Raw genomic sequence first — 22,395 nt, 5'->3', positions numbered from 1 at the left:
TTATTATTATTATCATTAGATTGTAAGGCTGAGCACAATATAATGAGCAAAGCCTCAACTTGAGCAGATGGATAATGAACAAATGAATATGTACATTATCTGCACGTCCTGTTATTTTACTAATTCAAAAACATGAGTACCAAGTCTCACAAGTCTTTTCTTATAATTAATTACTCCTTTAGGGATACTCAGGGATATTTTTCGTCTTGTTTTTATGATACCCACTTACATGTCAGTGCGTACATTCAGCATAATTCAAAGCGCTAACTACATGCGTGAAATAAAGTCCTTGCCATAAAGGCAACCGCTCACAATACGATTGGTCTGTGACCCGATTTTGAAATTAAACTCGTAAATCTTTATGTGAATAATGAGATATGGAACATTTTACTATGTAAAGTTATACAAATACTCATGTTCAAATCTGTGACTATGTTACCATCCTCATAAGAATAAAAGTGAATTAAATATCTAGTATGACATCATAGCAGTATTATGATTAGCTACGATTAAACCAATTTAGTTTTTACTAAAAACAAAAGCTTGCAGTTATCAAAAATTGTTACATTATTATTGTTACAGTTAACTTGAACTTCAAATAAAAAGAAAATTGACATTTTCAGAAAATAAGCAAAATGCAGTTTGTTCTAAAATAAGATTGTGGACCAGTATTAGGTGTGTGGATTCTTTAAGAAAACACTTACAGATGTCGCACACGTACATACCACATACACATAACTCCAGAGAGATTAGGTGAGAGAAAGAAACAGAAAAACATTCAATAGGAATGTATGGTTTTGTTTAAAGATATACTAGACTATTTTATAAAACCCGAATTACACATGACTATGTCCATCCAATGAAAGTTAAATTGTTTAATTAAGATCTTTGCAGAAGAAAATATCTAGTCAAAGTTGCACTGAGGAATGAAGATAAAGCATGGAGGTAAAAGGTAGGTTTGACAAGGTAATCAACAGGAGAAGGAGGTGAGAAAAACAAACTGTGAGCTGCTTGGTTTGTTTTGACAACATCTTTATTGATACTAGTATCTGTCACTCATTGGTCGTCAGTCAGTATAGGTCTGGAGATAACCAGTAGCCCATCTCTGCTTTAATACCTTTTTTGCAAATAATTCAAAATGAAGAACATAAGGTGACACAATTATAATTAATATACTGTCACCTCATGATTTGAAAAGTATACAGGGGTTGAGAAATATTATTAAATGCTTCTTGAAACACTACAAACATGGATGAAATGTGTTTCTTGTCATCAGCAAACAAATGCACCCTTGTATTCTCCTATTTCATTTTAACCATGCAGGACTTTTCAAGAAATGAATCACAGAGTCATGATGAGGTTCTTAGTTTACAGACATCTTGGAAAGATACAGCTGTGTCTACTTGGCGCTCTTCACACTTTTAGGCTCTATTTTCATTGATTTGACGTGGCAACAAGAATCAGATTAAGTCTAGAATAGTCAGATGGATTACTTCCATGCCACATTCACTCTCACAGATATTCAGCTACATTGTCTTTGAAGTATTTATTGTCAAAGTTCTGTGCTGCATCTGTTTTTTCAAGAATCCCGCTTTGCGTCTTTTCATAGCGGCATCCCTGCATTCCCCATTGCTTTGTCTATGATGAAGTGTGAGAATTGGTAATGAAAAGCTGCTTGTGGGATTCCTGCATGAAAGATACAGCTCTGACTTTCATAAAGGTACTCTACCTACCCTAGTAGAATCATTTGAACCTTTTCACATTTCTGGGAAAAATTTCCATGGATTATAATTTATATCTTATCTTTATAATCTTTATAATCACTTTGGCAGTGACCCTAAGGTTCCCATGACCTTTACACAGGTGCATAGTTATAAAGCTAAATGAGCCATCCATGCAAAGATTAACATTGTTCCTCATTTTTGTGGAATCCTTTCTCCCTCCATGATAAGAATCAGACCTCATTAGGATAATGTAGATTGTAATCTTGGCTATTACAGGAGTGATTAGGACAATGTTGATATTGATTAGTGGACTTGAACATATATGTATATTTTTTAAACAGTTTTGAATTTTTTTGACAGTTATTGATTTTTATTCCAAATGCATAGCTGCTTATTCTTCCCACAGGTCTATGAAAAATTTGTTTTATTTTCTTTTAAATGAGTACTTTTTAAAATTATTAATTGATATTCTTAACATGCAGGATTTGGCATTTGCAGTGAAATTACCATGTGGGTCATTCCATCTGGATTCACCCAGTGGTTGCACCCGACCGTCTCAGAATTTGTTGTAATTTGGTACACATAAAATTCACCATGGCCCACGTACAAAACAAAAAAAATAAGTCCAATTGGTCCTTCGGTTCTCGCGCTACGGCCCGCCCTTTTCTCCTTGTTTTGACAAAAATGGGCGTGACCTTCAACTTTCAATGGCCACTGCGTCGTCGTAACATGTTGACCAATTTTCATGAAACTGGTACCATTTATTAGGAAATTCAGAGAGGAATCCAAAACATGCATCAAATAATGTATTGGAGCGATTTATAAGGTCGTGACCTTTGACCTTTACTTTGACCTTGAGTTTGACCCCCGGACAAATAATTTTTTAACTTGATTTTCGTGTATGTTAATTATTTGTATGATATTGACAAAATATGTTAAAACCAATGATGATATTTTATTTCTTCACCTTTTAAAACTCTTCCAAAGATACCATGAAATTTCACTCTAGTCCCACATACTAATATTCATGTTAGTAAAAGTGTTTACCAGTTACATGATTTCTTCCAATCTTAAGTTACAGTATGCAAACACATGAAAAGAAATTAAGCTCATCAGTTCACAAATGAAACATTAAACATTTATGCTCATGAATAGGTATCTGTTTAGGCATTTTGATGTTCAGCAATATATATCATATATATATATATTCTTGTTAGTAAAGTGTTTACTTTTATCATCAAATTGTTGATTATATGCCTATTTACTAACAAGAATATCAGTATGTAGGACGAGAGTGAAATTTAATGGTATCTTTGGAAGAGTTTTAAAAGGTGAAGAAATAAAATATCATCATTGATTTTAACATATTTTGTCAATATCATACTAATAATTAACATACACGAAAATCAAGTTAAAAAATTATTTGTCTGGGGGTCAAACTCAAGGTCAAAGGTCACGACCTTATAAATCGCTCCAATACATTATTTGATGCATGATTTAGATTCTTCTCTGAATTTCCTACTAAATGGTACCAGTTTCATGAAAATTGGTCAACACGTTACAACGCAGTGGCCATTGAAAGTTGAAGGTCACGCCCATTTTTGTCAAAACAAGGAAAAAATGGCGGGCCGTAGCGCGAGAACCGACTGACCGATTGGACTATTTTTTTTGTTATGTGCGTGGGCCATGGTGAATTTTATGTGTACCAATTTACAACAAATTCCGAGAGGGTCGGGTGCAAAATTGCACATTCATTGGGTGAATTGGCATGGGACCCATGTATTTTAGTAAACCAGATTAGCCTTGGGTGGATTAAGTGATGCAATGGGATTTTCCAATTGTAAATGAATAAATGCCAGGGATATCACAATAAGGTATTTGTTCTTAAATGAACAAATGTATAAATTCCTCCTAATCAGTCCTTCAATTGATATAAAATTACTTCAATGTACATCTAAAGTAGATAGGAACATGTTGACACTTGATGTGATGATTGGGTTTGATTTTTATGATATTAGCTTGAAAATTCAACTTTAAAGGATGGTGCAAGAAGCTCAAATATTTGCAATCAATTACAAAATTATGATTGATTGGTCTTGAAGACCGGCAATGATATCTTACTTCAAATGCTTTTAAAATTGCATCAGAGTCTACTCTGTTCACACACAAAAACTATTTTACCCAGTTATTACACCACGTACATAGTATACTTAATCATGACCATGGTATACTGCATTTTTATGCAACCATTTTTGCATGTATATGTATATGACTTTGAGCATTGGACCATGTGTGAGCTGTCATAATGGGCAGTTCCAAGGTAATGGAGTGACATTCAGAAACAAGTTTTTAGCATTCAAACAAAGATATCACCCATATTTAGATAGTTATTTGCAAAAAAATGGTACCTGACAGTAGTTGCTGAAACCCTCTTTTCAAAATGATAACATTTTTTATTTTGATCCACTGAATTAATGAGATATGAATATTCATAAACATGGTTACGGAGTGACGTAAAATGGACATGCATATTTGAGGAGAAAACACATTGCTCAAACTCTGTGAACTTTAAATGGCCATCACAATGTTGAGTTATTGATTGGATTTTACGTTGTTCTAGCTTTAATATGCTGCATTACATTAAAATATTGGTGTATTATTTCATTAATTACAACTTAAAACATAAACCCATACCCGGTTACGGTGTGACGGTTACGAAGTGACATCTGAAATATTCACACACTGGCAACGTTAAATTAACTTATATTTTAAAATTTTCTTTTGATATGATGTAAAATGATGACCTTCAGATTATCCGAAAGAAAATTTTACAAAACAATCAATAGTTTTCTGTTAGATTAAAATTAATTAAAAACAATATATGTAGTCCCATGTATATAATTTTTTGTATGGTTTGGATTCTCCTATAAGGAGATGCGTAAGAAAAAAAATTGTAGCTAATTATGTTCCCTTTTAGTATTCATGAAATCCCATATGAGTTTTGATAGAAAAATTCGATCCAGATTTGAAATAGAGCCAATATAAATTTTTGGAAAATTTCAAATTTTGCTTGGAATTGCCCTAATATAAACTATGAGATTAATTAAGTGTGGAGTTATGTAAGATATAAAGAAGAAGAATATGTACAACCTTGAGGACTCACTATTTAAGGTCCCTTTTTAACTATGATGAACTCAGTGATAATTTCAATAAAATAGTCACTTTCATATCACTTCAGGAACCATACTTTCCAAACTGACCAACATTCATATAGTGATTGTCTTGTGTGAAGTCCCACTTGTTGATCAAAGTTTCAAAAAGGTTCTGTGCCTGCAAACATGGGTCATGCTTGCTTGTTGCTATATATCGATATAGCATGGTAAGCCCACAGAATTGTATGAATGATTTCTCTGTAAGTTATCATAATAATAGGAACATACATGAATTTAGTAGGCCTACCTAAATAAGAAAAACTCACATTCACTATTGGACCCCTAGGCTACATGTAGCTGCTTAGTTTAAATGTGCTTCCTGAAAGTTTACTTGATTATTATGAACAGAAACATCAGTGTCAACTTATAGCTTTGTATTTATTTAGTTTTTAACAAAATCAACAAAATCTCACTTTGAACAAGCTATCTTGTCTATCTTACATGCTATGAAAAGTGAACAATGGTTGTAATGTGTTATGCTTAACTCCTAAAGTAGATGTAATTGAAGATTGGCTCTTTTGATGATGGTACACAGAGCAATGGGAACCGCTCAGACTTAAAACCTCTTAGCTAATTGCGAGTGTGGTGTATGGTTGGTATGGTATGGTTTGCTCTTAATTGACTACACTAAATGCTAAGATGTATGCACAGAGTGCCTAGTGACTAAAAGTGATCTAGGGGCTTGATACTAACTGACACCAAGGTCAAACAGCCGTCTTAGAAAATATTGGGGTAGATGGGGGCCTCAATCTTACAACCATGGCAAACCTACATAAGTGAGATAAAAGGTAAGAATGTATCTGTAAAATAGAATAATTAAAATTCAAAGTAGGTTGGGGAAATAATTAAGCTTTCAATTAAATTTGTTTAGTAAACAGTAATAGGCCTTAAGTTATTGCCATATGCCAAGCCAAGAAACTATGGTCCATATTCTGAGCTCCAGTTTCACTTAGGCCACATGGTCTCAGTATGGGCTAAAATTGTTGGAACTTGGAAGCCAAAAATGTTAACATTTTGTTTACCCGTCTCTTATGCTTACTGTGTTCTTTCCTCAATCTTTAACGGTGAATAAAACAAATTTAGTTATTATTCCAGACAGTTACGAATAAGTGTTGAATGAGCTGAAAATATTGAACATGGAGGCCTACTGATAATAGCTTGAGTCACAATGGACTATCCAACAGCAACTTTAGACCACAGTTTTAAAATAAACCAAAGTTTAGAATACAGGTCTATATAAAGTTCCTGACCAAAATGTAATGTAATGTAAATCACATGTGTATAGGCCGACTTGCGAGAGACTTCATATATAACTCTGTCAAAGGCCTTTGTTTCCATCCAAGAGACATTGCCTCGTGGTCAGGGCACAAGAGAGTCATATTCTAACACATGAAATCTTCCACATAAGATAATACCTTGGCTGAGTTGGCTCACATGATTCGTGTGGAATATGATGATTGGAACCACTTACCTGGATATGGTAGCCTCAAAGAGGGAGTATTAAAATCTCACGAGGTGTGAAAGTCAATTTGGTAATCTGAAATGGACTAACGGAAATCAAACAAGGTGCTGTGATGCATTGTTAGAGCCTGTTCTTTCTCATGGCTTCAATGTTAAATTTCATGAAATTTCTATCAGCCATATTATGTGTGTCTATGGCTGCGATTATGGGACCTCAAGCCAGAATCATGATTTGAATCATGATTCAAAATACAAACATGAATCACAATACAACAGAATCAGCATTTAGACGATCTTCATTCCAATGCTATTTCTCCTCGGATTCGGGCCGATCCATTGCGCATCACAGTGTGCAGTTTGACAGAGGAAGTAATTGCACATGTTTCGGCTCTCGTAAAATCAATCTTTTGCTTCCAGAATTCATTCTATTATACCTCATTTTGTTTACTTTTACTCACCTTGTCAGTTTATTGTAAGTGGTGTTCGGAAGTGAAATTTAGCGTAGATCCAATTTAATATCAACACTGTTAACTCAATAACATCTGAGATCATTGTGTGTTCAGTTAGTTCATTTACTAGAACAGTTGAAGACATGACAAAAAATATTTTAAAAAAACAGTGGACGATACGATGACCAACTCAGAACTTGAAGTTAAATGCACGTGACAAAAATGCATGCATAGCACATAATTACGTACATACACTGAGCATAGCGCGCGCCTTGAGCTTGGCAAGAGTCGAACCAAAAGTAGCCCAATACAGTGACGTCATAGAATCGTGATTCAACTCACGATTGCGTCTATACAACCTTTTTAATTTGTGATTCTACAGAAACATCTTTCCAAACGCCCCTTTCTCCGTGCTTAATGTTTGTGATTTGAAAGATGTTTATTTTCACTTTTGACTAAACACAATCATGATTCTGCAGAATCATGATTTGAAGCATGATTCAGATCATGATTCTAGGGTAAAAAAGTGCTGCATAATTTTTTTTGAGTTTATTTAACATGTTCTTCATCTGTGGGTACTGCATTTTTCCACGGGAAACTGAGTATTTGCTTTAATAAATTCAAGATTTACACCAATATCTCAAAACATAACAACAAAATTGATATGGGGGGTTTGGCCTGAAATAGGCATTCTACAATTTAATGATAAAGGAATACTTAGTATGGAGTATGGAGCAACTTGTAAAAAAAGTTAATGCTTAGTAACTTATCTTGTGCAAAATGGTATCTTTGAAAGAGTTTTAAAAGGTGAAGAAATAAGATATCATCATTGGTTTTAACATATTTTGTCAATATTATACTAATAATTAACATACACGAAAATCAAGTTAAAAAATTATTTGTCCGGGGGTCAAACTCAAGGTCAAAGTAAAGGTCAAAGGTCATGACCTTATAAATCGCTCCAATACATTTTTGATGCATGTTTTGGATTCCTCTCTGAATTTCCTTTTGAATGGTACCAGTTTCGTGAAAATTGGTCAACACGTTACGACACAGTGGCAATTGAAAGTTGAAGGTTACGCCCATTTTTGTCAAAACAAGGAGAAAAGGGCAGGCCGTAGCGCGAGAACCGACGGACCGATTTGACTAATTTTTTTTGTTTTGTGCTTGGGCCATGGGAAATTTTATGTTTACCAAATTACAACAAATTTTGAGAGGGTCGGGTGCAAATTGACCCCCTATTGAAAGTGCCTAGTCAGGGTGTGTTCAATGTCCATTTTCAAATTTAAAAAGCAACATGAATCATGATTAAAAACGCAATTACAAAACGCCATCAAAGTTGCATGGTTCAGTGTCAAATTTTGTAGAGAAAATTACGTTTATCATCTTTGAATTTCCCACTCGCATTATTAGCGCAGCTTACTGCACAGTTTGACTGATCACAGCCAACTTGCTGTGTAGTTTGACCCATCACAAGAAAAGTCAATTCTGGCATGCATTTGTGCAGGCTTCCATTCACTGCGAGAGCAAATTTAAAGATGTTTCAAAACTTTATTGTGATCAATGTCATTTTTTGTTTAATTTGAGATGCTGAAGGTTGTAAAATCTGAGCTGATCGTGTTTCCAAACGTACCCTTTTCAGCATTTAAATTTTCGTCTGTTTACTCTTATTACCGGGAATGAGGGAAATTGAATGACACCCTTTGTTACTCACTATACCAGTGTTTTGAAATTGTATTATGAATCATGATTTATGCTGTTGCTTAAATTTGAAAATCTACATTGAACACACCCTTATAGTAGCTCACATGTCTTGAGCAAACTGCACCAAATATATTTGTATTTCAGAATCCAAGAAGGTCTGTCATTCAACAAATATGTGCTAAAATACCTGAAATTGATATAATATTGATATGACTTTTGTCAGAATGAAGATTATGATGAAAGAGAACATTGTCTATTCCTTTTTGAACATTTCATTGTAAGATCTCCTCCTTTTCCTATATCTCTGGTGTTGTTTCCTTCTTCTATAAATTCTCTTCTATTTCCCCCCTTCTAATGTCTATGTTTTATATTGTGTTTCAAATGATTAACTGCTTTCATGTGCTTATTTTCCTTCACGATTTACGATGTCAAGACTTAATGCCCATCTAAAATCCAATATAAGGGGATTTATTTCAACAAAAGTTATGATAGTCAGTGTAATCCCAGGTACATTTTTTTTTCAGTCTAGACAATACAATTAATATTCATTTCCTATACAGAATCCAACTTTCAGTCCCAAAGACACAAGATTGATTAAACTGGTCCGCGCTGTCCCAAAAGATTGGAAAGAAGACATACAAGTTCAATCAACTTCTAGATCAGGATCTCAAGGCAACTCCCACCTGCCTGTATGCCTGTTGCATATATTCGTTTGTTAGGCCTACTTTAAGCTTGAATGTAGCATAGGAAGAGAAAACAGCTTTCATCACCTCGCTGAAGTATAATCCACCACGCCTAAATGAGTGGGTGTAATTCAAGTCCCTGTGGATCTTTCTATAAGCCTGTTGTATGTCTCTTCCTAACCCATCTGGTATGCTATCATCTGCCTCAGACTGCCATCAGAGCCTTGCTACCAAAAGGATCCCTTATTGCTGCTGATTAAGATACATGACCATCATATCCCTTGTCTATAGAACTCCAGTCCATGTATTATTGTGTTTTATTGAGAGAATATTTGAAGCAATTATTAGAGAGGTCCCTCTGGTCTCTTGTCCATCATGATCTGATTTAGATAAGTCAACCTTTGGGCTGCTCAAATCCCTTTCAATTGACTTGAAGCTTCACTTGTAAACAGGGCCTGCTAGTCGGTCACTTCTAGTTGTATTCGTTGAATAGTCCATTGTTTCAGTGAATTCCCTGCTTGAGTTGAATACAGAATGAGATTTAATATTACATTTGTCAGTGATGTATATCATATGATAGTAAATTGTGAATGCTTGATTTATTTTAAATAAATGCCTCTCATAATATAGTTTTATGCAGTCCGGGTTTTGTTTTGTCTGTTTAGGTTTTAGAAATTGAAATCAACATTCTGGTACCTGTTTTGTACTTCTCCAGAAGTTATCGACCGTGTCAACCAAATTTCTTTTTGATAGATGAAACAACTATTTTATCAAGGCATTACAGATGCCTTTGATGTATAATACTTGAGCATAAAAGCGATTCTTTCTTCATCATATTTCTATTGCATTTTTTGTACAAATTTTTTAATATGTTCACCTGGGTTTATACAAGAAAATTGTATAATGATAATAGGGATATTTCATCACAGGGTAGAGGACATGGTCTCAAAGAACAATGCAACTCAAAGTCACTCTGTGAATTGATGAAGAGTCTCTCTATACATAAACAAGCAGCTCCATCTTTCTGGTTTTCACAGCATTATTTATAGCATCCATTCCATGAACAAGATACGACTAAACTCTTTACCACGTTTACATGGTTGTAGCATTGTCTGAAACAATGGCATGCTTGAATGGATTTTCAATTTGTCCCAGTTAGTGTCTCCCAATATGTCATCCTGGTTGGTGTTCCATGAAGCTGTGTGTAAGTTAAGAATGGCTTAAAGAATGAATGATAATCCTTTTTTCTGATATATGGTATACACACCAAAATATTCATCAGTGATGGTGTAGTGTGTTACAAAGGTTCACCAGTCATTCTTAAAGTTGCTCTTAACTTATGAAGAGCTTTATGAATTGCCCCCCTCCCCCCCTGTATAAAAGTTTCAACATACAAGCTCTGTTCTGTGACCAACTTTGTCTCATTGCCTTCTTACATAATTAGGTTAATACACAATCATTGATCATTGATACTCTGCACCTAATACATATTGTTTTATCTTTTTTTCTTCTTTCTACGACTTACAGCCAGAGAATCTACTATTCTATAGTCCTGATGAAGATTCAAAAATCATGATCAGTGATTTTGGGTTGTCAAAGTTCGAGAGTCAGGAGGGTATGTCGACAGCCTGCGGCACGCCCGGTTACGTAGCACCAGAAGTTCTGAGGCGGAAGAATTATGGGAAGGGAATTGACATCTGGTCAATAGGTGTTATCACATACATTCTGTAAGTGGCTTATTGAGTTGGCATAGTCACTCTAGTAACATATCTTGGGATCGAGGCAAGGGAGACATGTGCCCAATCATCATGATTAGAGGGTAGGGTGCTGACTTAGATTTAAGCAAAATACTAAGCAGGAAAAAAAGGACAATTGAATTACAATAATGATTTACTTTAGGGCAATTCCATAAAATATGTGCTTCCGACCCCCTATACCCCCCTCTTTGTGGGACCTTCATGAAATTTTCTGTCTCTGATTTTTGTCCCACTTGCATAGCAGAGTGAGACGGCAGTGGCGTCAACATCAAATCTTAACCGAAGGTTAAGTTTTTGAAATGACAGCATAACTTAGAAAGTATATGGACCATATTGGGGGAATCAACATTAAAATCTTAACCTCAGGTTAAGTTTTAGAAATTTTGGAAGTATATGGACCTAGTTCATGAAACGTGGCCATAAGGGTAATCAAGTATTACTGAACATTCTGCCTGAGTTTCAAGTCACATGACCAAGGTCAAATATCATTTAGGGTCAATGAACGTAGTATTGTATTATTATATGAATAGTGTTTTTTGTGAATAATTATTTTATAGTAGTTTTCAAAGCCAGCACTGCTGTTATATTGAATCGCGTAATGCAGGTGAGACTGCCAGAGGAGCTCCACTTGTTTGTTCTTTTGACAGTCTGTTATGCTGTCAAATGACCATAAATTGGTCAATTAATGAAGTAAAACTAGAGAAAACTAGGGGTCAGCTGTACAGAAAGGTTGATCATTTTATGGAATTGCCCTTTAGCAGAATACTGTATTTTGGCTTCAGTCTGGGATTGAATACTGGCCTTGTTATGTTCCTTCTATCATATCGGATATCAAAACAGATACAGATGAATCTGTCAAATATCATGGAACCACAAAAATCTGTTTGATTAGGGCAAAATTTCATACAAATGGCACATGCTGCATATTTTGGTCTCAAAATTGTTTTGGATATTTTGGTTTGAAAATTTATTTTACTTAGGCTATTATTGAACTGATGGAAGTTCCAATTATGCAGTATTTACTTTATTCAGTGCTTATGAGAAAGGTGTATTTTTCAGTGTTCATGATATTGAATATCTATCCCATGAATTATCTATCATTCAATACTAAAAACTATTAAATAGTCATGATAATGCATGAAAATTGGCTGCACATACAATGAGGCAGTTAAGCACAAATTTCAAATTTTAAGTTAAAACAATTTTTTTCTTGGTTGGTAAAGTTTTATATGAATAAAGCATACATTTATACAAAGATATTGTCAATGGAATGGTGAAGAGAATGCATTTTGTGTACCACGAGTAAAAAATGATTATAGCTACTGTACATACAAGTGCATTTTGACAATTGATGTATACCATATTGATTTTAAACAATCCTGTTGAAATTTGGATAATGGGTTTTGGATATGTGTGACATTTTCAAGTATTATCAAATCATTAATCCATTATATATTTTTTTATATGAATCATGTATATTACTCATGACATATCTGTATCAATTCAAGTTGGATCATTTCTGACCTCTTATAAAGTAGGCTCTAGCAGAAGGACAAAAGATCCTGTTACAAAATGGCAACCATGCATCTTAAATATTTGAAGCCATGCAGGTAGGTGATTGCATCTTGAGCTAGAGCCATAATCTTATCTCATTAACCTTTACTTTCCCCTGATCAGATTATGCGGTTATCCTCCATTTTATGATGATAACGACGCCGCGCTCTTTCAGCAAATCATGAAAGGGGAGTATGAATTTGACTCTCCATACTGGGATGATATCTCAGACTCAGGTGAGTTGTAATATACATCTTATCTTTTCTTTTTCTTTAAAGATATGAAGTTAAGATCTCGTCATGGGAGTATATTGGGGAAAAAAATCTGTAATTTGTGAATTTTGATTTGAATACACTTAGTGTATATGGTAGAGTGTTGGAATAATCACATTAATCCTGAATAAGAATGTTTCTATAGAATTTCTTCTGGACTAATTGAATGAATTATGTGTTAAAGTGGAATTTGAAAATAAGTTAGCTTTGAATTCAGTTTACTTCAAAGGGTGCTTCATTCACAAAATTTGGAAATGAATGGTGAATTTTTATAAAGCTTTGATTGAGACCATGACCTGAAAACAACCTTTGATAATTCGGGCCTACAAGTTGAGCCAAATTTAGCGGTTTACGCTCATTTTCGTATCCTTATATAGAAGAAAACAACAATGCAAGTCCTTGTGCTAGTACATATAATACACCAGTTTCCATGCACAATGAATGTAGCATTCAAGTTGTGCCATCAGTATGTGCACTTTTTATTGGATTGCATTGTACTCTGCACCCAACATAGATGCTTACCGTTGATTTTCTCTCAAAAATATAAGACCGGCCCAGTGAACTCTTCCCCCGTGCATGGAGGGCCTATGTGCCACTGGCAAGTCAAAATTAGGGGGCCCCGGAACTGCTCATTATGAAAGTGGGGGTCTCTGGAACTAATCTTTATGTAAATATGATGCCCTGGAACTAATAAACATTACAAATCATGGGGCCCTTAGAACTAGATTTTATGGCTCCTCATCTTTATATGAAATGTACAATAACTGATTCATTTATGCTGTTACCTTCTAAATCTGAGTGACGGTCCCCTGCCGTCGGCGTCCATCACGGCTAACTGCGCTATATCTATGATATGATACGTACCCAGGCGCAGGCCAGCGCCACTGCACTGCCCCGTGCACTGCATGGAGACAACTAGCTCGCTACCCATTCGAATTTGTATGAGCTTCACGCATGAATGATTCGGGCCAGCTTCGGGAACCCAAGAATCAGAGCTGTGAGAGCATAATCGTAACACCTCAGAAAATGCTTGGAAGATGACGTCATAAACTACGGGGCGAAACAAAAATGGTATCCCTGGTAGTAGAAGGAAAACAATTCCTCATGCCTTGGAACAGTTTTTATTTGGCACCTGGCCGCAGAGGGGAAAATGGTACGCCCTGGAATGGAAAATCAAGTGTAAAAACAGGGGTCCCCTCTATCCGCAATACATACCCACTATCCGCAATATACATAGTACCCCCCTGGGACTCTGCCACCATGTCAGGAATGAAGTCTCATGAATATATGCTTGTCACACTTGTGGCATTTGAAATTTGTTTGTGTCAACAAATGATAGAAAATTTTTACTTTTATCTGCCACATGTTAGATCTTGTGTGGAGGTTCGTTGGGAATTCAAAATACAAGGTTCGCTAAATGAGATTAGAATTGGAGTCTTGTGCTGAATCAGCACTTGGCTTATATTATAAAGCTCTGGTCATTCCTGTAAGACCCTAAGAGATTTCAATATGAATGAAGTAAAACGAGTTGGATCATTGTCTTTGATTTTTAATCATTTTAAAGGTTGCTAACTGCATTTAAGAACAAGGAAGAAAAATTGAAACATAGGTGTACATTTATTTTTTGTATCAAAATGTAGTGTGACTTCATGGGGATTATTGCTGTGTGAGTTTGATGTTCTCTGTAAATAAGTGAGGTGAAATACCAGGTTATCACGACGTAAATGAATCCAACACCATATTATGCCTGTAATATCTGACTGTGACGTGTTGCCATGGATACGGCATGAATCTAGAAATATGGGCAAGTGCAATGTACTTTTCTCGTCTCACTCTATGCCTCTTCTCTTCCGTCTTATTTCTGTCTCGTTTATCACTTTCACCAACACTATATCTCTTCCACTTTTTCAGATTGGTTTGTATGTGTATAGTATTGTGTGGGAATGGAAGTGGTAGAGTTCTAAGGTTTCAGTCTGATATTGTACGATACATGTATTGTCGCTGATATATAGTAGAGAAGTTCAATTGCTAAACATTTTTATTTTTAGGGTTGTTATTTTTAATGCTTTACACTCCCTCCCCCTTCTCCTCTCCTCCCTCTTCTCCTTCCCTTCTCCTAGCTGCTTCACCTCATCTTTTTCCTGTTTTACCAGGAGTATACTGATGTTTGTATAAATAATGAATGATTTGATGGAATGTAGGCATTGCTGTACTTATACCCCTTGACATGGGCACCTCTGGTGTGGGATCATTGCCGTAGATAATAGGGGGTGTGCGTGTGTGTGTGTGTGCGTGCGAGAGGAGCATGGGGATGTTGGGGTCCATACGTAGCATTCCTTGAAATTTAATCAACATTATATTTTGAGTGCACAGTAAAGAAATTTCGAAAGTCATAATGGATTGTTTGTACATAGTTGTCTTCTTGTCTCCATATCTTTTACAACCCCCTTCCTGTCTGCATTACTCAGAATGCTTATAAATCTATGAAAACCATTTCTTGCAATTGCCCCTTCCAAATACCTATCTGATACACTAATATGAATGTTATCCCTTATTTCACTTACTGGCACATATGTGTATTTGCTTAAAAAAATGTGATTCCAAAATAATAGCTTCTGAATGTGTACACTATGATTCCATATATCTTTTTGCATTTGGAATAATTTTACCATATTTTGTGAAATCATATGAATTTGGGGGTTATTTAAGCAAAATTTTCTTAATGAAATATTGAAATTAAACTTGGTATCAGTTTATGAAAAGGAAATTAACATGTCTTGTTCAATGTTTTTTTTTTTTACGAAGTGACATATTTTTTTCCATCCCCTTGTAAATAATATAGGACATGATGAGTGTGCACCACAGCTGTCATCTCATTTACCATGCGTGTAAAACACATAGGACACTGAGCAGAACAGTGACTTTGTAAAAAATCACATTTTCTGAGAATTCTACTTTCACAAATCATAGGAATATGCAGAATCACTTTTAAGGTATGAACTTTGTTTAAGGTTAAATAAAAGATGTTAGTCAAAGAAAAAAAAAATCTAAATTGGGGGAAAAATATGATTTTCTTCTGTTTCTGCCACTTTGTGAATGAGGGAAATATGATTATAATTCATTTTTCACTACAGAAACAGTGAAATTGAATGAACTAGAATTATTCCTATGATTGCTTAATCTAACTAAAATTGATTTAATAGACCACCATTTTTCTGTATACTAACATGTATAAAATGATTATCACCATCATCATCATCACAATCAACAACACAATTTATTCTCAACAACAAGAATCGTCATGTTAATAATATTGCATCACAAGTAACAGGACACATCGCATAGTGATTGCGCATTCTAGAGTATGCATGAAATTTCATGTAAAGTAGCTGTGCCCAGTTGATTTGATGCTTGTGCAATCATGCGCAAGCAAGAAAACATCCCATCCTCACAACGTCTCCATCCGGCTCAAGGATGATGACGAAGTGAGTTGTTTATCATTCCCGGTGCTGTAAATCTACTAAATGCTCATTGATAAGTTGGCGTATCATTTTGGGGTTCACCGGAGAATGAGAGCATCAAGAAATAGTTATTTTGGGAAAGGATTCACAGAGGTGAAATGGATGTAAAGGACCTGTTTACGGGGAGGCTTACTTAGTACTTCTAGTTTTTATTAGCCATTCTAATAAAAAAATTAGTTATCCATATTGAATGTGCTTGTATCAAACTGTTTAAGGGTATTTTGTTGGATAGATCAAACATGACTGTTGGACTTGACATGAGAATGAAACTGCCACAATTTAATGCCTCTGCCCTACCTGTAAGTGGGTTCAAAGTCATAATGTGGTCAGAGTTCTCAGAGGTCATTATTCAGAAATTTTAGAGCTAGATGTGTAAGACATTCATGTCTGGCAGAGGTGGAGACATAAATTTTGGCTGTTTGCAGTTATCTTTCTAGTTGTTTTTTTTCTGGGGTAATATTATATAAGTGCAAATTTAGTACGTTCATAATAAACATAATTTTCATTAATGAAACATAAAATGGAACAGGTAAACATGATGAAGGCAGAAGAACTATATGACGATTGAAATGAAAATCTTTGATTTATATTTAGTAATATTATACAAATTTGAAGTACTTATAATTCAAGATGAGAATAAGCAGGGTTCATCGAAGGTGAAAGATGATAGATATATTACTCCAAAAACCAAGTAATGTGTATTCCATATGTGGCTATTAGCTTTGAACTTCCATGGTTCTAAGCATAAACACCCTGCATTTTTCCAAAGCATATTAAACTTGCAGCAGGAAAGGAGACAGGACACCATTATCACAAGGGTATACATTTTCTAGCTTGTCTAAGGGTGACAAGAATTTTTTTTATTAGGGATATGCTGTAATTTTCCCTCAAAATGTATTTTAAAAATACAAAAGAGCCGTCCTCTATTGATTTGGCATTGTAAAGAAGAGCCTATACAGAACTAATTCATTCTAGAGTGCAAAATGTTATTCTTTATTTCTCTTAAGGCCTAAAATATTGTTCTGTTGCCCTAATTCGACCTTTAAAAAAATGGTTTCTAATTTTTAAGCAGATCAAAACTACACAAGTGCAATGTTATTGTGAATTAAAGGTCAGATTTGGGGGTAGAATTTGCATGAATTTGTATTCAGTGGCTTAAAAACCACTTTAATATCGCTTGTACCGAAGGGGTAGGTGATGTCGTGTTAAGGAAAACCCCCACCATTTGTTCAAAGCCCCCTTCGCCCCCCCCCGCATTTTGCAAAAAGGTTGCACTGGGACTTTAAAAAAAAAATGCCATTCTCATTATTTTCAGTGAGTTTTAAAGTGATATTTAATCTTCAAACAGTCATTTAAAAGCGGCTATCATCCAGATTGATTTATTACCACTTGGTCGACAGCCAATTGGTGTAATATAGACAGTTACTGTAACATTATTCATTCTAACATCAGTTGGTCTATTCAACGATGGTCTATTACTATTTAGCCTACATCCATTTAGTTTAATAACCACTTGGTCTAATTGTCATTTGGTATATTAGACCAAATGATATTAAACCAATTGGCTATTAGACCAACTGGCTGTAGACCAGGTGGTAATAAACTGATCCGGATGATCGCTTCTTTTAAATGACTGTTTGTAGGATAAATATTTTAATTCAAAACTCCAAATGCACCTTTTTCGGCAAAACTGGGGGGCCTTGGGGTTTCCCTTAATGCAACACCGCCACGTCATCAACCCCATTTAAGCCTTTTAATATGCGTTTTGAGACATGTTTGACAGCATGAGTAAATCATCCCATGCATGATTTGCTTTGTGCAGGGCAGTAACCAAGGCAACATAAGTTTCTTTTTTAGGCCTATTTTTACAGATAAGTTGGTTGCACTTGTAATTAAATGAACTGCATAAGAGAAAATGCGATAATGATAATCATAATAACAACAGCATATCCAGGGTAGCCACTTCAGTTCTGCCTAGGCGCTTAGGCATTCAAGGAATTTTTTCCTACTGGTCCCCATTTACTCTGCCTGGGTTGAGTGCAGCACGATGTGGGTAATTCTTGCTGAAGAAAAAAAACATGACCATTCAACCATGGTGCTCCACACAATGAGATGCCTGATAGCTTATTTGTAAAACTTAGTGGTATGTTCCAGATTTATTTGGTGGTGTATTTATTAATTTGACCATTGTTATAACATTGAGTTGGGTAAAGTAGACTACGATCCTCCTCCTCCTTGCTTATCATCTGGCTCATTGTTACCGTCAACATATTTATTACCACCATCACAAGATGGTATATGAGTATTAGGTCATTGGAATGATAAACCATATAAATGCCTTGGAAATTGGCAATCCATATGATTTTATTTTGTATTACTTTGGGGTTTTTATGATTCTTGAAAATAAAGAAATAAGTAAAAAACAATAATAAAATAACATTTGAAGCCAAACATGCTAACTGATAACAAGGCTATAGCTCAGATGTGATTCCTTGAAATTCTACCGAGGAGGATCCGGGATGTGCATGGATCCAGAAGACTAATGAAATTTACAATGAAGGGTGCCATAAATAGCATTTTGATCTTCATGCATGAGTGGTTAGCATGTGGTTCTGTGGGGGTATATCTTCACCCACTGGTTATGCGAAGCTACTTTATTGTTGCCAATTTGAGGCTGGCTCAGACTTAAGAGCTGCTATGACCTATTGGGAATTCAGGAAAGACATTTTATATTTACTGGACACCTTGATGGTGATGACGATGATGATAATAGTGTTGATTGTTAAAGAAAGGATTGTAGTATTGGTTATGCAGTGCTGAGATTACATACATTTTCCACCAAAACACTGTTGAAATCTCCTTTTTATTAGACTCTGGTGTTTTTGTATTTTTATTTTGTTTTTAATTTTTGTTTGTTCTTTTAAACATCTTTTTCAATCTCAAACTAGTTTTTGTACTAATCACATCTCTTCTTGTTTCCTCCTTCCTTATCTTACCATACCCCTAATATTCTTCTCTCACTTCATGTTTCAATATGTTCACCACAACTCTTTTTACCTGTCTCTTATGAGTCCGTCTGTCTTTGACTCTCTCTCTCTGACCACTGCATCTTTCTTATTGATATTAAAAGAATTTGTTTTTATCTGCTTTGTATCTTTGCCTTTCCAACGACCTTACACTCTATCTCATGTTTCTTATACACCTTTCCCTTTATCAGCCTTTCTTTTGTGAACAATCCTCTTTCCTAAACTCACTCCTATCTTGTTCATGCATTTTATGATCAAATGATGAATAGATCAAACATTGGACCGTGGATATCTCATGCTCAATTTTCATCAAGAGGTTTATAATTGAAACTATAGACCCCTCATCAGATCTTCTACGCTGATGCACTAAAAAGATTTTCATTAAGGGCGAAGTAAATCTGTCAGATTAGAGTATGGATTGCAATCACTTTCTTGATTTGTGGTTGAAGTGATATCCCTACCTGCTTCCGATGTGTCGATGAGTTATGAACAGTGATGTTTATGACTCCCTTGTAGGAATAAAACAGACAGCATTGATCTACAAAAGTCTAATTAGCATTTCAGATTGATCAAGGAAAATTCTCTCCATAGACCACTTAATATTTTCTTGTATTGTTACATTTGATACATCTTTGTTCAAATTAATGCAGACATGTTTCAAGTGAAAATTCTCTATTGGCTCTATGAATCTATCATGAAAAGAATAGAATTCACGATTTTTGTTTGTTTGAAAGGAGTGAGGACTTGAATTGAAAAGAGATTGCTCAGTTACCTCAAAGTACAAGCAACCAACATTATTGCATTAAATTAAGTAAACTGATGTATCATAATGCTGAGTTTGCTTGAAATACTCTGCTAATTGGGGTCTACCGAATATCATTTCCTGTTAAATTTGAAAGCAAAAGAAATTGTATCTCTTTTTACACCAGTTCTGGTTGATATTAATGTCTTAAATTTGATGAAAATCGGTACAGGGGCCAGTCTTCTATGAAAAGAATTATTGCACTGCCATTTTGAGGGGAGTCACTCATCCATCATTAGGGGCAAAAAGGGATCCTGAATTGGTTTTTCAGTGGACTTTCTTGAATTCACTACCTTTACTACCATAATTCCAATTTTTATGATTATTCGGTTTTTATAAAAACTGAAAAAACACTTTGTGAGCTTCTAAAACTAGAATCGGTACATTGCATAGACTAAAGTTTAATATATGAAATTTACTTTTTGAAATTTAATTTGAAATCCAAGAGATAAAATAGGATAAAATAATTTTTTTAGATGATAAAAACTTGCATGCTATTTTTAATTGTAAATATAATACTAATTTGAATGCTTTTATATTGATTCAAGAGTGCTTTCATTCAACCAAGGACAAAAAAACACAATAATACCATGTAGCACACATATACTTTTAGAATTCTTAACTCATATTGGTAAATAAACATTGGCCCTTGGTAATCCATAATGTTAATACAATCATTTTACATTCAATATACCGGTAGTGGCAAAATATGGCACACACTAAATAATAGTGGCTTAACCATAAAAGGTGGGGGGGGGGGGCGGCTGGAATCCACCCCCTCAGCATTTTTCGTGATAAATCTGCCATGCATAGTATTTCAACCATGGCGCTGGCTGACTTTTTAGACCAATTTTGTGATGCCCATGTATGCGGTTACGAAATTACACCACATTATGTAAGTACTTGTCAGACCTAAATTGCTCAAAATGTGAATTCATGTAAAAATCCAATGTAAACTGTGTTTTTAGCCAAAATTCATAAGTGTATCATTATTTCCACTTTTACTAATTAAACTCAATTTCCATTAAAAAATTATAAAAATACAAAGACTCAAAACATAAAGAAATACATGAATATATAAGGAATTTCAAAATCTATATTAAAGATACATGAGTAAGAAATGGCGATACCAAATATTTTTAAAGTACATTTGACTGAAATTCCTATAAGGAGTCTGTGAGTAGAAAAGTAGCTGTTCGAGGGCTGTATTTAGTTAATTGGAGCAAATTTAATATTTAATAATAATAATAATATACAGTTCTTGTATAGCGCATATCACATTATGAATAATGTCTCTATGCGCTTCCAAAGGACTTGGATATTATTGATCTAACATATTTTATATGCATATATTTTATGCATATAAAGTAACAATTCATATAAAAAAATCTTGTTATTGTGGAAAAATTAACCATACAACCTTGTAGATTTCATCCCATACTACCCCTTGTAGATTTCATCGCACAGTACCCCTGTGCAAACAGCGGTGAGATCTCAGGAGGCAGAATCTTCCAACCCCCCCTTGCTGTGAGATGGTCTAAATAACCCAGCTCTAATAGGGTTAAAGAGAGAATGTGCAACCTTACAAATTTGCTTTATAAGAATAGAAAATCTGAAAATTATATACCCACAAGTGTATTTTTTCACATTTGTACCTTTAGATGTGCCCTTAGTTTTGAATATGTTTATTTCAAAACTCCTTTTTGGAATATTTTTCTTTCAAACTCCCTTTTTGGAATGTGCCTATTTTGTCATCATTTCTCACTAAAAGAATACTAAATTCATGAGATTAGCAGAATCAATTTGGAGTGGAATTTATCACAGAGTCTTACTAATTAATGTTAGATCAAATAAACTATCAAGCATTTATTGATTTCATGTTTTAATCTGTATTCAGTCTTATTTCAGCCTATATCGTTTTATCGTTATTCTAGTTTGGAATAGAGTAGATGGTGTTCCCTTTAATATCCTGACAGGAAATCTGTATCATATGTCTCTAAATTGTCTTGAGATATATGCTAATTTAGAATCTCACAGCATATTGAAGTTTTAGCCAAACGATATTGCATGAAAATGATATGGTTGAATTCTTTGCCCTTCAGATGTCATAAATGCTTTGATCAAGTATGGACTCTAAATGAAACGCAGTAGTAGTTCCAGGCTTAGCAAAAATATTTGGAATCAGAATTGGCGCAATACATTCAAACATGAATTGAGTATAAAGGAATGT

At 34.7% G+C, this 22,395-nt stretch overlaps 1 protein-coding gene across 1 annotated transcript in view; it reads left to right on the top strand.

Moving 5' to 3' along the window:
- LOC129255571 (calcium/calmodulin-dependent protein kinase type 1-like) overlaps positions 1–22,395 on the top strand; it is a 46,542-nt gene that overhangs the window by 18,907 nt on the left and 5,240 nt on the right. Inside the window, exons 3-4 of the mRNA XM_064095988.1 lie at positions 10,761–10,960; positions 12,668–12,780. Coding sequence (XP_063952058.1) covers positions 10,761–10,960; positions 12,668–12,780 — 313 coding nt within the window. The remainder of the gene's footprint in view (positions 1–10,760; positions 10,961–12,667; positions 12,781–22,395) is intronic.

Source organism: Lytechinus pictus, chromosome 3 (genome assembly GCF_037042905.1).
Source record: "Lytechinus pictus isolate F3 Inbred chromosome 3, Lp3.0, whole genome shotgun sequence".
NCBI classification, from domain to species: Eukaryota; Metazoa; Echinodermata; class Echinoidea; order Temnopleuroida; family Toxopneustidae; genus Lytechinus; species Lytechinus pictus.
The sequence above is the reverse complement of the archived record's forward strand: the minus strand, read 5'-3'. Positions and strand labels throughout refer to the sequence as shown.